Source organism: Piliocolobus tephrosceles, chromosome 1 (genome assembly GCF_002776525.5).
Source record: "Piliocolobus tephrosceles isolate RC106 chromosome 1, ASM277652v3, whole genome shotgun sequence".
Classification (NCBI taxonomy): domain Eukaryota; kingdom Metazoa; phylum Chordata; class Mammalia; order Primates; family Cercopithecidae; genus Piliocolobus; species Piliocolobus tephrosceles.
The window spans coordinates 88,795,455-88,810,115 of record NC_045434.1 but is presented as its reverse complement, the minus strand read 5'-3'; the positions used below and the strand labels follow the sequence as shown (position 1 = coordinate 88,810,115).

Below are 14,661 nucleotides of genomic sequence, written 5' to 3'. Positions count from 1 at the left end.
AAAAAAAAAAAAAAAAAAAAAAAAAAAAGCTTTGAAACAAGAAGGGTCAGAGAGAAAAGAAAATCTGAGGAAACTGATTAGGCACACTCACCTTCGAAGGGTGAGATAATGGTCCAAGGCTCGTCTTCTTGTGGGGCTCATGGGTGCAGGAGCTGAGACAGTTGCTGACTCCTCGGCCTGTGGACCAGCCCCAGGTTCAGGTTCCCTACTGATCTTCTCACTTTGGAGTTCGACCTCTGAGGGTGGCACAGGGGAAAGGGAGACAGAGGGACCAGGGGCTTCTGGTCTAGGTAGAGAAGAATAGTTTGTAAAAGCAGTAAGGGAAAGGGCCAACTCTCCTATGACTCCCAACCTCTTAAAACAATGTTTCTTAAACTATATTTTTCAAGATATTGACAAGTTCTGCATACAAAGGATTTTAGAATCATGAATTTGGGAAAGGCTAGCTTTAAATTTTACAAGTTTTTTTAAATTCTTAAGACTTTGTGGCCGGGCACGGTGGCTCAAGCCTATAATCCCAGCACTTTGGGAGGCCGAGATGGGCGGATCACGAGGTCAGGAGATCGAGACCATCCTGGCTAACACGGTGAAACCCTGTCTCTACTAAAAAAAAAATACAAAAAACTAGCCGGGCGAGGTGGCGGGCACCTGCAGTCCCAGCTACTCGGGAGGCTGAGGCAGGAGAATGGCGTAAACCCGGGAGGTGGAGCTTGCAGTGAGCCGAGATCCGGCCACTGCACTCCAGCCTGGGCGACAGAGTGAGACTCTGTCTCAAAAAAATAAAAATTAAAAAAATTTAAAAAAAGACTTTGTATAGCTTTTAAAACTGTTACTCTTCAAGTATAATTACAAAGTGCCATTTTCCAAACTTTATTTTAAAATCACAAAATTCTTCTTTTCTTCTTCTTTTGAGATGGAGTCTCACTCTGTCACCTAGGCTGAAGTGAAGTGGTGTGATCCTGGCTCACAGTAACCTCTGCCTCACAGATTCAAGCAATTTTTCCACCTCAGCCTCTTGAGTGGCTGGGATTATAGGCACACACCACACACCCACCTAATTTTTTATATTTTTGGTAGAGACGGGGTTTCACCACGTTGGCCAGGCTGGTCTTGAACTCCTGACCTCAAGTGATCCACCCGCCTAAGCCTGCAAAAGTGCTGGGATTACCAGTGTGAGCCACCGTGCCCGGCCAAAATTCTCCTTTTCTTGAAACACTAAGTAACATCTGCAGAACGCCTGTATTCCAGAATACAGACTGGAAAACACTTTTAGAGCCCTCTGTCTCCTTCTGAGCCTTCCTACCTCTGGCTTTCCCCTCCCATACCTGTATTTCCGGCGGCAGCAACTGTTATAGTGGGGAGCTCTGTGCAGAGCACTCTGGGTGATAAGTCGTGTCTGGGTTAGCAGAGGAGCCTGGTAAGAAGATGGGAGACAGAGTCAGAGCCTTCAGCCCTCTGCCCTTCCAGCCTGGTGTGTGCAGCAGGGTCTTGCCTAGAACACACTCTCCACTCTCTGATTACCTCAGCTTTGGTTTCTTCCCTCCTCAATTCATTCTGATGTCTTGAATTCTGCTTCCTTTCCTTTCCCGGCTGCTTCTTGCCATAGAAAAGCTGCAAGCCTGAAGAGAAAGGGAAACAGAATTAAAAGCATAGCACCAAGACTGGTGTGCAGAGATTTCGAGGTTTTATTCCCCATCCCCTATCTTCCCCAGAACTTACTGGACAGATGTTTCTTGCCTGCACGGTGGGCAGTCAGCATGGCCAGGGTGTCCAGTACCGGTCGATGGGGGCAGATGGCACAAGCAAAGCTGAGCAGGGGTAGAGAAGAGGATAACTGGTCCAGGGGAAGAGGGTTGGGCCTGTCCCTGCCATAAGTCCCACCCTGTCCTAGCAGTCTTTGCAAAACCCAACTCCCTGGTGACCCAATCTCCACTTCTTCCAGTCCTCACTGGCCGCCAAAGAATCCTAGATACTCCTGCTGTCCTAATTAATAACAAAAGTTTGTTGAAGCCGGGCGTGGTGGCGTGTGCCTGTAATCCCAGCTAATCGCGACGCTGAGGAGGCAGGATCACTTGAGCCCTGGAGTTCAAGGACAGCCTGGGCAACACAGCGAGACCTCCGTCTCAAAGAAAAAAAAAAAAAAAAAAAAAGTCTGTTGAGCCTCTAACCGCAAAACCCTCAGGCTTGAGCCACTCGTCGCTCTTACCGTCCATCCCGAAGCATCAGCGCCTCATCCTCTGGGATGTAACTGGCTAGGAGGTCCCCGACTCTTCTTTTCTGCAGGGAGTAAGGGAAGAAATCAGGACGGGATCAGCGGGATAGGAGACAGGGAGGGAAGTGAAATGACAGAAATGAGGAGTCAAACGGAATAAGGACCCTGGGGAGAACAGCGATCACAGACCGAAAAAGGAGTCACTACACAGCTCTAAGTCGCCTGGTTCTTTCCTGCACCCCCGAGTTGTTGCCAGAGCAATGAAACAAAGCTCCTTCCCAACCTTCAGAGAGCGACTGAAGAGGCTGCAGATCCTCTCCGCTCACGCTTACTTTGAGCACATTGAGTTGACTCCAATCGTCTCCTTCCCTCTTGAAAGACATCACGACTGTGAGTCCCAGAAGTGATAAATTCTCTTGTTCCGGTTTCGCCACTCCTCCAGGCCACCGTAGCAAGAGCGGGACAGCGCCTTCTTTTTTTCTTTCTCTTCCTGTCGGCCTCCGTACTTCCGGGGATGCACTTCCACGCATGCATTGCGCCATCCGGATATCCACTCTCTGGCGCGTGGAGGGAACTGCATTTCCTATGGTGCCGTGCGACTCCGCACACGCGAAGCCTTTTGGGAAATGAAGTCTTTTCTCAAAGACCTTGCCGCTCAGCTGGATCCAGGCCCTTGCATCTTGGATCTGAGGCGTTTGGAGGGACAAGAACCTAGATGTGGAGCCGAAATTTGAGGGTGTGACCTATCTGATGCGGAGCGGACCTTTGAGGATCTCTGAGTGGAAGGTGTACTACAAATTCTCGCAATCCTCACGCTCTTCGTCTGCGGCGACAGTTCACCTGGGGTGGGCCTGATTTGTTCCTGGCTCTAGCAAACAAACCCCGGGACCGGGCAGAGCTGGGATGTGGGAGCGCCCTGAGGCCAGGCTACTTGGGGGCAAACTGAGGAAAGAGTGTTAAGGATTATTTCTAGAGTTCAAAGGTCAGAGATCAATGTAGCGAGGAGTTGGGGGGGTTCAAAGTCGGAGGGGTGCTTAGGGGCGAATCAGGGAGGGACTGAATACTCAAGGGACAGATTTGTGGATAAGGACTTGGAGGGAGGAGAAACCGGGAGGGGGCAGGTGGCGTAGTGCTGGGGAGGCGGGGACACAGGGGAAGAGAGAAGGGGAAAGGAATCCCCTGAATATCCATTCCCAGACTTCAGGCCTGTCACTCGCAGTCTCGGTCGGGCCTCCCCAAGTTGCAACCTAGCTGTCGGCAGGGTGAAGAGATGGCTTCCCCGTCTAGACAGCCCCCGCCAGGGGGGTCAGGACTGCTTCACGGGAGCCGGGCTCGTTCATATGGAAGCCTGGTGCAATCGGCCTGCTCCCCAGTGAGGGAAAGACGCCTGGAGCATCAGTTGGAGCCCGGAGACACCCTGGCTGGACTAGCACTCAAATATGGGGTGACGGTGAGTTTTCCAGGATTGGGGTGCAGACAACAGTCAGGAGGGATTTAGTCCTGAGAAGAATGTAGTGGCCCTTCTAGGTAACCTCCCCTGAAATGTTCCTAATGTGTTGAACTCTGTTCTGTCTTTATCTTTGTTTTCCCATCACAGTGTTGCACTGCCTGGTTGGGACAAGTCCTGCCCTACTATTCCAATGGAGAGGAACAGCTCCTATTTTATCATGCCAGACACTGTGCTAGGGGCTTCACATACGTTAGCTCATTTCGCCTTCACGTCCGTATCAAGTATACATTTATTGTTGCCTTTTGGCAGATGAAGAAACTGAGACTTGGATTGGTTAACCATTTTGACTAAGGTCAAATAATGAGTGTCAGATTTGGGATTCAAACAGGTCTGTCTGACTCTATTAACCACACAGAAAATTTTACATTGAGAGTGATTAAACGTTTACAGCAAATAATGGAGAGCTTATTTTTAGTTCTCAGTTCCTAAAGTGCCTACCTCTCCTTGCTCTTAGTTCCTCCTCAATGCTCTGCCTTCTTTCTAGTAAGGCGGCTTCCCTAGCACAAAACAGGTACTCTACACCAAGTATTTCAGGTCATGCATGGGGGAAATTGGATAGATGTAAAAATGTATAGCATTGAAGTTGATGAGGTTACTCCCCCTACCCCCACCCCTGTTTTCTTGTTCCATCTCACTCAAGCAAATGTTGAATTTAGCCAACATTTTTATGCTTGCTGTACTTAAAGCACTGTGATAACTTTTCTGGGAGATAGAAACTTAAACTATATGGTTGCTGTCCTCATGTAATTTATGGCCTAATGAGAAATGAACAGGTACACAAATAATGATTACAAGTGACAGAATGTGGTGAATTTGTAAAGGTATTAGCAAAGAATCAGGGCCAGGCATGGTGGCTCACCCCTGTAATCCTAGCATTTTGGGAGGCCGAGGCAAGTGGATCACCTAAGGTTATGAGTATGAGACCAGTCTGGCTAACATGGCAAAACACTGTCTCAACTAAAAATACAAAAATTGTCCGGGCGTGGTGGTGCTCGCCTGAAATCCCAGCTACTCAGGAGGCTGAGGCAGAAGAATTGCTTGAACCTGGGAGGTGAAGGTTGTGATGAGCTGAGATCGCACCACTGCACTCCAGCACTCCAGCCTGGGCAACAGAGCGAGACTCTGTCTCAAAAAAAAAAAAAGGATAGGAAATCAGAAAGATTAAATTTTAGTTGGAAAGGGGCTGGGGTGGGCCAGGCGTGGTGGCTCATGCCTGTGCTGTAATCCCGGCACTTTGGGAGGCTGAGGCGGGTGGATTGCTTGAGCTCAGGAGTGTAGGACCAGCCTGGGCAATGTGGTGAAACCCCATCTCTACACAAATACAAAAATTAGCTGGGCGTGATGGCATGTGCCTGTAATCCCAACTACTGGGGAGGCTGAGGCAGAGGATCACTTGAGCCTGGGAGGCGGAGGTTGCAGTGAACTGAGATCGTGCCACTACATTCCAGGCTGGGCAACAGAGTGAGACCTTGTCTCCAAAAAAAAAAAAGAAGAAAAAAAATACTAATATACTATATCTGTAGTTTCTATATTTCATTATCTAATTATTATTATAATTAGATAATTATAATAAATAATTTTTTTTTTTTTTTTGTGACGGAGCCGGAGCCTGTCTCTCAGGCTGGAGTGCAGTGGCCGGATCTCAGCTCACTGCAAGCTCCGCCTCCCGGGTTCTCGCCATTCTCCTGCCTCAGCCTCCCGAGTAGCTGGGACTACAGGCGCCCGCCACCTCGCCCAGCTAGTTTTTTTATATTTTTAGTAGAGACGGGGTTTCACCGTGTTCGCCAGGATGGTCTCGATCTCCTGACCTCGTGATCCGCCCGTCTCGGCCTCCCAAAGTGCTGGGATTACAGGCTTGAGCCACCGCGCCCGGCCAATAAATAATTTTTAAATAAAGCATTAATGAGCCCCTGCTATGTGTCAAGGTCTGTAGAATGCTAACAACTGCCTGGAGATACACAGACGGCAAGTCACAATCCTTGCCCTTAAAGGACTCATAGGGTTTAGGCAAAGCAAATATTTAAAGAGGTGAATAATATTATAGTAGGGTTATGTATTATTATAGCAATATTTACAGTATGCATTAGGAGCCCTGAAGAAAGTAACACAAAAGGAGTGGTAGTTGATGAATAGAAGTTTTCCAAGCAGAGAATGGGATAGTAGAGGGGCAGGAGCATTTCAGGCAGAAGTAACAGCATGAATAAAGTGTGAAAAAGATCATGGAATGTTCAAAGAAAAATAAAAAGTTCAGGATAGCAAAATGTAGAGGTGGCAAAGGGAGATTAATCTAGACATTTCCTTTGGGAGCTGGATTGAGAAAGCCCTTGAATGCTAATTTGGTTTTTATCTTTAGCCAATGAGGAGCCCATAGGAGGTTTGTAAGCAGGGTAGTGGGTTAATCAGATTTATTTTTTTAGAAAGAGAGATGCCAAGAGGAGGATGAGTAGAAATAGAGCGGGGAAGGCCAGTTAAACTGATGCAATAACCCCAGATGAGAAATACTTCGGGTCTATTTTAAATCTTTGGCAGTAGGCCTGAAGATGAGACCAGATGTGAGAGAGATTTTTGAAGCAGTTTTGTTGACCACTTGGTATGGTGATGAAAGGCAAGTATTAGTTAAGGATGACATTGATATTTCTACCTTGGAAGGCCAGGCAGATAGATGGTGATGCCAGTCACTAGGTCCAGTGATGAATAGATAGGTCAAAATAAGTATGTATTACTGACATTGTTAATAGTATAGTGTGAAAACCTTCCCCAGAAGCAGTGAAAAGACCCAGGATTGTCGTTCTAGCTGTGTCATTAACTTGATAGATAATTTCAGGCAAGTAGCTTAACCTCTCTGAGCCTCAGTTTCTTCATTTTTATGTATTTATTCATTTATTTTTATTTTATTTTATTTTATTTAGAAATGGGGTCTTACTATATTGCTCAGGCTGGAGTCTAATTCCTGGGCTCAAGCTGTCCTCCCGCCTCAGCCTCCTGAGTAGCTGGAATTACAGGCATCAGACATTGTGCCCAGCTTGCATAATAAGTTTTTAAAATGTAAGGGGGCCCTAAGACCAAAAAGTGTGAAAACCACTCATCTATAAAGTAGAAATAATGTCAGCCCTTTGTACTTTAGGTTGGTTGTTATGGAATCAAAGAAGACTCTGTGCAGTCACTTTAAAAAGCTCAAGATGCAATGTAAGATTGATCATTATTACTGTCCTTAATTTTGTTGACTCTTTTTTTTTTTTTTTAAGATGGAACAGATTAAACGTGCAAACCGCCTTTATACTAATGACTCCATCTTCCTGAAGAAAACCCTCTACATCCCCATCCTGACAGAGCCCAGAGACCTGTTCAATGGTTTGGATTCTGAGGAAGAGAAAGATGGGGAGGAAGAAGTACACCCAAGTAACGATGAAGTTTGGCCACACTCAACTGAGAGGAAGAAACAAGAGACAGGAGCAGGACGTGCCAATGGTGAAGTCTTCCCCACACCTGTCCAGGAAACCCCCACACCCATCCATGACCTCTCTGCCTCCGATTTCCTTAAGAAGCTTGATTCACAGATCAGCCTGTCCAAGAAGGCTGCTGCCCAGAAGCTGAAAAAAGGGGAAAGTGGGTGAGTGTTGAATGGTTCCTTATAAGTTCCTCCCTAGACTCCTCCATTCTTCCTATCTTACCTAACCACAAACACAAGTAAGTAAGCACAGTGCCAACAGAGGCAAGGTGATACCTTCCCCCATGTGGCCCCAAAGCAATGAGCAGAGACGATGCCTGCTGACACAGGTAGAGGCAGTGGGAAACTGGGTTCTGTGTTCTTATTGGAGTCAGACAGTTGACTTTTTTTTTTTTGAGACGGGGTCTCGCTGTGTTGCCCAGGCTAAAGTGCAGTGGCGCAAGCTCCGCCTCCCGGGTTCACGCCATTCTCCTGCCTCAGCCTCCCGAGTAGCTGGGACTACAGGCGCCTGCCACCACGCCTGGCTGATTTTTTGTATTTTTAGTAGAGACAGGGTTTCATTGTGTTAGCCAGGATGGTCTCCATCTCCTGACCTCGTGATCTGCCCGCCTCAGCCTCCCAAAGTGCTGGGATTACAGGCGTGAGCCACCGCACCCAGCCGACAGTTAACTATTTTTACTGCTCTGGTCATCCATGAAGGAGCATTAGGGTTAGGAGTTATCTAGAAGGTATTGAGACTGTCTTGAAGCAACCAGCTTATGTATTAGAAGACAGCTTTCCATGTACCTCTCACTTAGCCCATTGTGAGGTTCTTCCCTTGATCTGTCACTCTTTCCCCGCTTTCCTCACTTGCAGGGTACCTGGGGAGGATGCAGGTCTCCACCTGAGCTCCCCTCGGATGCAGCAACGAGCAGTCCTAGGTCCCGTGCCGCTGACCCGTACCTCTCGGACCCGGACACTACGGGACCAGGAGGATGAAATCTTCAAACTCTGATGTCCCTAGAACTGACTGAGAGAAGCAAGATGTTGAAGGAGAAACTTCAGGGGGAGAGGAGCCTGAGGTGAGGCTCAAGAACATGGCTTACTAGCCTGCCTCCCTCCACTCCAGCCATTTTCCCCAGCCTCCTCGTCCGCCAAAAATTCCTTGGCCTGGGGCAGTTTTATTGGCAAGATTAGGGAATGGGAACTGGACCTTTCCCAGTTCTTGGGCTGAATCTAGAGTTGAGTCCTTTAGACTCAAAAGGCTCTTTTTATATCCCTGTTGCCTTTCCTATCCTTTTTACCATTCCCTGGCCTTAGAACAGGGAAGCAGAGACTCCCCCTCAGCTTCTTCCTCATCTCCACCTATGTGACATAATTTATTTGGTGCTAATATTGAAGTAATATTTATTTGCTATATTTTATTCCTTCCCACTCTTAGCTAAAAAATGGGATTTCTATAGCTCTGGGGTGAAGAGAACCCGGGAACAGCGAGCCAGTGAGTGCTGGTTCTCCACCTTCCCCACCTTGTTGGCCAGACATGTGATTGAGGAAGAGGCAATCGGTGACCTAGCCCACCACAGAGAATGGATGACTGCTGGCCTCTTCTCCAATCTTAAAGGGACAGATTTGAACTGCGTATTGTTTTTTTTTTTGGTACCCCATTCCTGTTGAATGGGCTCAGTCTTGACTAACCAATTCCCTGTAACTTTTTCACAATTCTTGACCCTGAGAGAAAGCAGCACTGTAGGGACCTGAACCCTCCGTTCTACCTGTTCACCCTTCTGACCTGTTCTGCTCAGCCTGTGGCGAGGGGAACAGATGGAAGGAGGCTTTCCTTGGGGTTTGAAGAGGAAGCCAGTTGCGAGAGTCTCTTTGTTACACCCCCTCCCCTCCAGACCCTCTCTCTCTATGCCTTCCTCCTCACTGCGTATTTATTTGCAATTTGTAGCACTGATCTGTGGTACAGTTTTGTTTGTTTCTCAAACAGCAGTAGGTAAGGGAACCTCAATAATAATGGAAATCTCCCTCAATCTCCTGTTTGGAAATGATGAAAGGTGAGAGAAGTGGTGTTTATATACCTCCTTTCTTCTGTGATGACTATAAGGTATACGAAGCTGGACAGATTAAACATTGAGCCCTGTGCATATTCTAGTAGTTTTATTTCCCCTGTGAGAATCTCCCCTGCCCTAGCCCCTTCCTCCTGCACGCTGGAACAGAGCCTCTGGCATCTGTCCAAGCTCTGTTTCTAAGGGTCACCTTCCCCTCTTCTGTCTTTAGTGTCCCCAAAGGGGTTCTCTGGGCTGTGCCTCCTTTCCTTGGTTCACATGGGAGGGGGCTTCCCTGTTTCAGAAGTCCCTTATGGGAGAAATAGAGATCCAAGTTTCACTTCACCTTTTTCAGGCAGTTCTGTTTCCTGTCCTGGGGCTGGAGTGGGAGAGAGGCCTTACCCCTCAGCATTGCTCCTTCTCCACCAGCTGTTTGGGGATGGGCTGGTCTCAGAGTCAAAAGCACTCTTGGGAAGGAATGAAGCCTGAAGATTGAAAAGCGTTAGTGGCAGCTGAGCAGGGTTAGGAAGCTCATTATCTGTGTTTTCTCAGTCAGCCATTTTGTCAAAGTGGAATGTGCTAGACTCAGGGCTCTCAGAGCTTCCCTTCATCTAGCAGCTTCCTGAGCCCGTCACAGATCTTGCCAAGGTGCTGAGTGAAGTCAGGCCCATAGAGGGCTGTGAGCAGACCTGGGTCAGAGAAGTGATCAAACACGTGGCGGATGCGGCCATGTGACTTGGGCGTGAGGTGGTGTTCCACCAACTCCAGCAGCACATCCCGGCACTCGATCAGCAGGCCAGCCAGAACAGCAGCCTCGAAGGTGAAGTCTACCTCGCCAAAGCTAAGTGCCGTCATGGCACCCTGCCGCAGCTTCTGGCGAAAGCGGGTAGCCAGGGCCAGCTCACTGGGGCCAAAGGAGCCATTGCGGTGCAGTACAGCCACTTTGACAGCCACTTTGATCAGGTCCTTGATCACGCGCTGGGCCTGGGGCCGGCTGTGCGTGTACTCCTTGGACACACGGTAGAGCTCATCTAGCACCTCACTGCTTGTCTCATCTATGAAGAGATGAGCCACAGACCGACCCGCCATCTTACTCAGTAGCTTCTTCTCTGCTTGCAGTGCCACACTCTTTGAGCTGAAGGACTCCATGGGTCCTGGAGAGTGGGGTATGTGGTCAGTCACTAGAAGAAAGGCCACAGGCTTCCTTAGAAAGAGAGAAATGACTTTTCCCCTTTCTGTTGCTTCTTTAGTTTCCATGTCATCATCATCTTTTTTTGTCATCCTCCCCGCCCCCTGGGGCCCCTCAGTCCTCTATGCCTTTCTCCTGCTTTTTCCACTTAGTGCTATAGCAAATCTTGACTCCAAAACAGCCCATGGGAGTGGTGATAGCTCCGGCTGGAGGAATGTGGGCACATGGGAGGCTAGCCTAGCACAAGTTACATCTCAAAGGGAAGTAGGCTGTTGCTGCTGCAGTGAAGACAGGGCTTACCTGACAGATAATTCTTTTTTTTGAGACGGAGTCTTACTTTGTCACCCAGGCTGGAGTGCAGGGGTGCAATCTCTGTTCACTGCAACCTCCACCTCCTGGGTTCAAGCTATTCTCCTGCCTCAGCCTCCCAAGTAGTTGGGATTACAGGCACCTACCATCATGCCCGGCTAATTTTTGTATTTTTTAGTAGAGATGGGGTTTCACCGTGTTGGCCAGGCTGATCTTGATCTCCTGACCTCGTGATCCACCCACCTCGACCTCCCCAAGTGCTGGGAATATAGGTGTGAGCCACCACGCCCAGCCTGACAGAATTCTTACAGCTACCATTTTTGGACACTGACTCTGTGCCATATGTCTGTGTGGTACAGGTATTACCATCCTTGTTTTACAGCTGAGCAAATGATACTTACATTAAATAATTTACCCAGGCCGGGCGCGGTGGCTCAAGCCTGTAATCTCAGCACTTTGGGAGGCCGAGACGGGCGGATCACGAGGTCAGGAGATCGAGACCATCCTGGCTAATACGGTGAAACCCCGTCTCTACTAAAAAATACAAAAAACTAGCCGGGCAAGGTGGCAGGCGCCTGTAGTCCCAGCTACTTGGGAGGCTGAGGCAGGAGAATGGCGTAAACCCGGGGGGCGGAGCTTGCAGTGAGCTGAGATCGGCCACTGCACTTCAGCCTGGGTGACAGAGCGAGACTCCGTCTCAGGAAAAAAAAAAAAAAAAAATTTACCCAAGATCAAACACAACTCATTTTTTGGCCCCCAAAGCCAATGGCAGCTATTTCACTACTTCCTTTAAAGTAAGAAGCATGAGCATCCCAGGAATCCTAATAGGAGTAATAACTAACATTTACTGAGAACCTACTATGTGCCAAGTGCTTTATGTCAGTCATCTTAGTCTTCCCAATCATGTATAAGGTTAAGGTGGGTATTCCCATTTTGCAGTGAGAAAACTGAAGCTAAGAGAAATTTAGCAATTTGGCCAAAGTCACTAGTAAATGGTAAAGATGGGCTTCAAAGCAAATAATCCAGAGAAACCTCCTTCCCTGGAATGCTCCCAGTATGGTTAAAGCCAACTGAGGAAGCACAAGAAATCAGCACCTCAAGAAGGGCAGGCAGTCCTGAAGGTCTGAGCCTTCTGCTACACTGAACTCAACGACCTTCTTGGCGGCATATCAGCTCCATGTGTCCAGGGTTCTCTCCCCATGGTCTTCGCCTTTGGTTCCTCTGGTTGTTTTGCTTCTTACTTCCCCCTCCCCTGCTCTGCAGGATGTGGCTGTGACCGCAGTGAGGAGCAGCCTCGCCCTCTCCCCCAAACCAAAATGGGAGTCTGAAGAGGCAGGGGAGGTGGGGACTGAGGGGGTTTCTTCCCCAGCTGAATCCTTCCAGTGGAAACCTGAACCTTGCTTTGCTCCCAGCTTGCCTTGGGGCTTTCTGGACCATGTTCCCCAGCCGGAAGAGGAGATTGCTCCATGTGAGCCTTCCTTCCTCCTTGGCCTTCCTGTTACCCAGCTCTCCATTGCCCCCATTGCTGTCTCACATTTGTTCCGGTGTCCTCTCCCTTTCTCCCTATTTCGGTCTCCCTTTTTCTCTTGTCTGGGTCCTCCCTATAATCCTCTCTGGCCTGGCCATACTCTCCCTCTGGCCCTTATCCGTCTATCTCCTTGTCTCCTAAGACTTTCTTGCATTTCACACACATCCATACAGATATGGATCCACCTGCATCCCTCAGCCCTGCCCCCACTGCTTCCAAAACCAGGTCTTTCAGAGGCTGCCTTGCCACCAGAAAAACTAAGTTAAGCTCTACAAAGGGCCCAAGAATTGTACGAGCAAGAGTTTCACAATATGAAAAGCTAAGACTGAAAGAGCTGGAGACTCCTCTGCCACCATTACCCCTAAAGTCTACCATTCTGTCACTGCCGGTCCCTCACCTGCTGTGCTGGGTGCCAGTCTTGCCTTGGATGTTCCGGGAAAGCTTACAGAATGGAGAAGCTTCACTTAGTGTGAGAGCCCTTTGGCTTGGCCCCACCCCTTGAGCCCCGCCTACTTACTCTCTGCTCAACCTCCGGTTCATCACTACTGTCTCCAAGAAGGCCTCTGGCCCAAGAGCAACCTAGAAATAAGACAAAGGTCAAAAAGAGTGGAATTCAGTTGGAAACAGCCTTGATTCTTTGAAGGGGGAAAAGGGATTTGCATCCTCCACTCTCAAATTGCTTCTTTCTTTTCTTGCTGCCCAGTTCCTGGAGATCCTGTCCTTATATTTCTGCAGTACTGGGAGGGATGTAAAGTCCAAATTTCTGGGGTAGGAAACTAGTGGGAAAAGTTCTGCAGATTGAAAGGTGGTGCTGTGGGGCGAGTATTTAATATATTATTCCAGTGATTGCTAGGTAAGGGCACAGACCGTCACAACCCTTAATACTGAAGGGAGGAAGGTGCTGGACCAGGGCTGCTGCACCACAGGTGACCAGCAGGTGCCAGCACAGCACTGAATCACTAGCCTAGAGGAACAAGCCTACTGAGTTGCTTTTTTTTTTTTTTTTTTGAGACGGAGTTTTGCTCTTGTAGCCCAGGGTGGAGTGCAAAGGCGTGATCTTGGGCTCACTGCGACCTCTGCTTCCCAGGTTCAAGTGATTCTCCTGCCTCAACCTCCCAAGTAGCTGAGATTACAGGCATGTGCCACCATGCCCGGCTTGTTTTGTATTTTTAGTAGAGACAGGGTTTCACCATGTTGGCCAGGATGGTCTCAAACTCCTGACCTCAGGTGATCCACTTTGGCCTCCCAGAGTGCTGAGATTACAGGTGTGAGCCACTGCACGCCGTGGGGTGAGCTTTGTAGCTGCTAAAGGGATACAAAATGAGGAGCAGTCACAATTGAGTTTTGTTTGTTTGTTTGTCGTTTTGTTTTTGAGATAGGGTCTTGCTCTGTTGCCCAGGCTGGAGTGCAGTGGCATCATCACAGCTGACTGCAGCCTTGACCTCCTGAGCTCAAGAGATCTTCCTACTTCAGCCTCCCTAGTAGCTGGGACCAGAGGTGCACACCACCAGGCCTTCCTTTTTTTTTTTGTAGAGAGGAGGGTCTCACTCTGTTGCCCAGGCTGAACCTCTAGGCTCTAGCAATCCTCCCACCTTGGCCTCCCAAAGTGTTGGGATTACAGGTGTGAGCCACTGCACCCATGCTGGAAGTCACAGTTGTTGAATGAGACAAAAACACTTGCCATCAGGAATCTTACAGGGAATCTGGCCAGGGAGATAACATTAAGCGTAAATAACAGTAATACTAGTCAAACAATGCCATTAACTTTAATGGGGATTTAAATAATTTTGAAAGCTTAATTATGATAGGACTTGGAAAGATAGATTCAACTACTTAATAGCCAGAGATGGGGAAGAAGTCCCAGATGGTGGGGACGGCGTAAGCACATACAGGAAAAAAACATAACACAGGACATTCTCAGGAAGTGGTGATATATGTCTGGAATGTAGGTTGTTTGAGAGATGAGTGAAGAAGGAAAAAGATCAGATCACAGCAAGCTTTCAAAAAGTTGCTCCAGGCCGGGCGTGGTGGCTCACGCCTGTAATCCCAACACTTCGGGAAGCCAAGGCGAGTGGATCACCTGAGGTCAGGAGTTTGAGATCAGCCTGGCCAACGTGGTGAAACCCTGTCTCAGCTGGGCGCGGTGGCTCACACCTGTAATCCCAACACTTTGAGAAGCCAAGGTGGGTGGATCACCTGAGGTCAGGAGATCAAGACCATCCTGGCTAACACGGTGAAACCCTGTCTCTACTAAAAATACAAAAATTAGCTGAGCGTGGTGGCGGGTGCCTGTAATCCCAGCTACTCGGGAAGCTGAGGCAGGAGATTCACTTGAACCAGGGAGACAGAGGTTGTAGTGAGCCGAGATAGCGCCGCTGCACTCCAGCCTGGTGATAGAGTGAGACTCTGTCTCCAAAAAAAAAAAAAAAAAAAAAAAA

The 14,661-nt window shown here is 48.5% G+C and overlaps 3 protein-coding genes across 9 annotated transcripts in view; 1 reads left to right on the top strand and 2 right to left on the bottom strand.

Moving 5' to 3' along the window:
- The window catches only part of SCNM1 (sodium channel modifier 1), a 5,440-nt gene extending 2,104 nt beyond the window's left edge, over positions 1-3,336 (bottom strand). The window contains exons 1-6 of one of the 2 annotated variants that reach the window (XM_023213669.3): positions 2,545-3,336; positions 2,207-2,277; positions 1,720-1,808; positions 1,522-1,619; positions 1,326-1,414; positions 92-286 (exon numbers count right to left, since the gene is read on the bottom strand). In XM_023213669.3, coding sequence (XP_023069437.1) covers positions 92-286; positions 1,326-1,414; positions 1,522-1,619; positions 1,720-1,808; positions 2,207-2,277; positions 2,545-2,754 — 752 coding nt within the window. In that variant the 5' untranslated portion in view covers positions 2,755-3,336. Of the gene's footprint in view, positions 1-91; positions 287-1,325; positions 1,415-1,521; positions 1,620-1,719; positions 1,809-2,206; positions 2,278-2,495 lie in introns of both variants that reach the window. The other variant, XM_023213670.3, reaches the window with a different exon arrangement.
- LYSMD1 (LysM domain containing 1) overlaps positions 2,762-14,661 on the top strand; it is a 20,262-nt gene continuing 8,362 nt past the window's right edge. Inside the window, exons 1-4 of one of the 4 annotated variants that reach the window (XR_003306817.2) lie at positions 2,762-3,057; positions 3,410-3,662; positions 6,968-7,332; positions 8,026-8,231. Coding sequence is in view for 3 of the 4 variants with exons in the window: in XM_026447782.2 (XP_026303567.1) it covers positions 2,963-3,057; positions 3,410-3,662; positions 6,968-7,332; positions 8,026-8,164 (852 nt within the window). In the remaining variant the exon portion in view is untranslated. Of the gene's footprint in view, positions 3,058-3,409; positions 3,663-6,967; positions 7,333-8,025; positions 9,299-14,661 lie in introns of those variants that run through there. The other 3 variants (XM_026447783.2, XM_026447782.2, XM_026447784.2) reach the window with 3 other exon arrangements.
- TNFAIP8L2 (TNF alpha induced protein 8 like 2) lies at positions 9,293-12,733 on the bottom strand. Of its 3 annotated transcripts, none has more exons than XM_026447785.2 (2): positions 12,621-12,733; positions 9,293-10,378 (listed from the first exon to the last, which is right to left on the bottom strand). In XM_026447785.2, the coding sequence occupies exon 2, from the start codon at positions 10,344-10,346 to the stop codon at positions 9,792-9,794; it is 555 nt and encodes a 184-aa protein (XP_026303570.1). In that variant the 5' UTR covers positions 10,347-10,378; positions 12,621-12,733; the 3' UTR covers positions 9,293-9,791. The 3 variants fall into 3 exon arrangements, with proteins under 3 accessions (XP_026303570.1, XP_026303572.1, XP_026303571.1); XM_026447787.2 differs by having other exon boundaries at positions 9,293-10,351; positions 12,621-12,724; XM_026447786.2 differs by having other exon boundaries at positions 9,293-10,401; positions 12,621-12,702.

Coding starts and splice junctions, on each gene's coding strand:
- TNFAIP8L2 (XM_026447785.2), bottom strand. CDS start 10,346: ATGGAGTCCTTCAGCTCAAAGAGTGTGGCACTGCAAGCAGAGAAGAAG.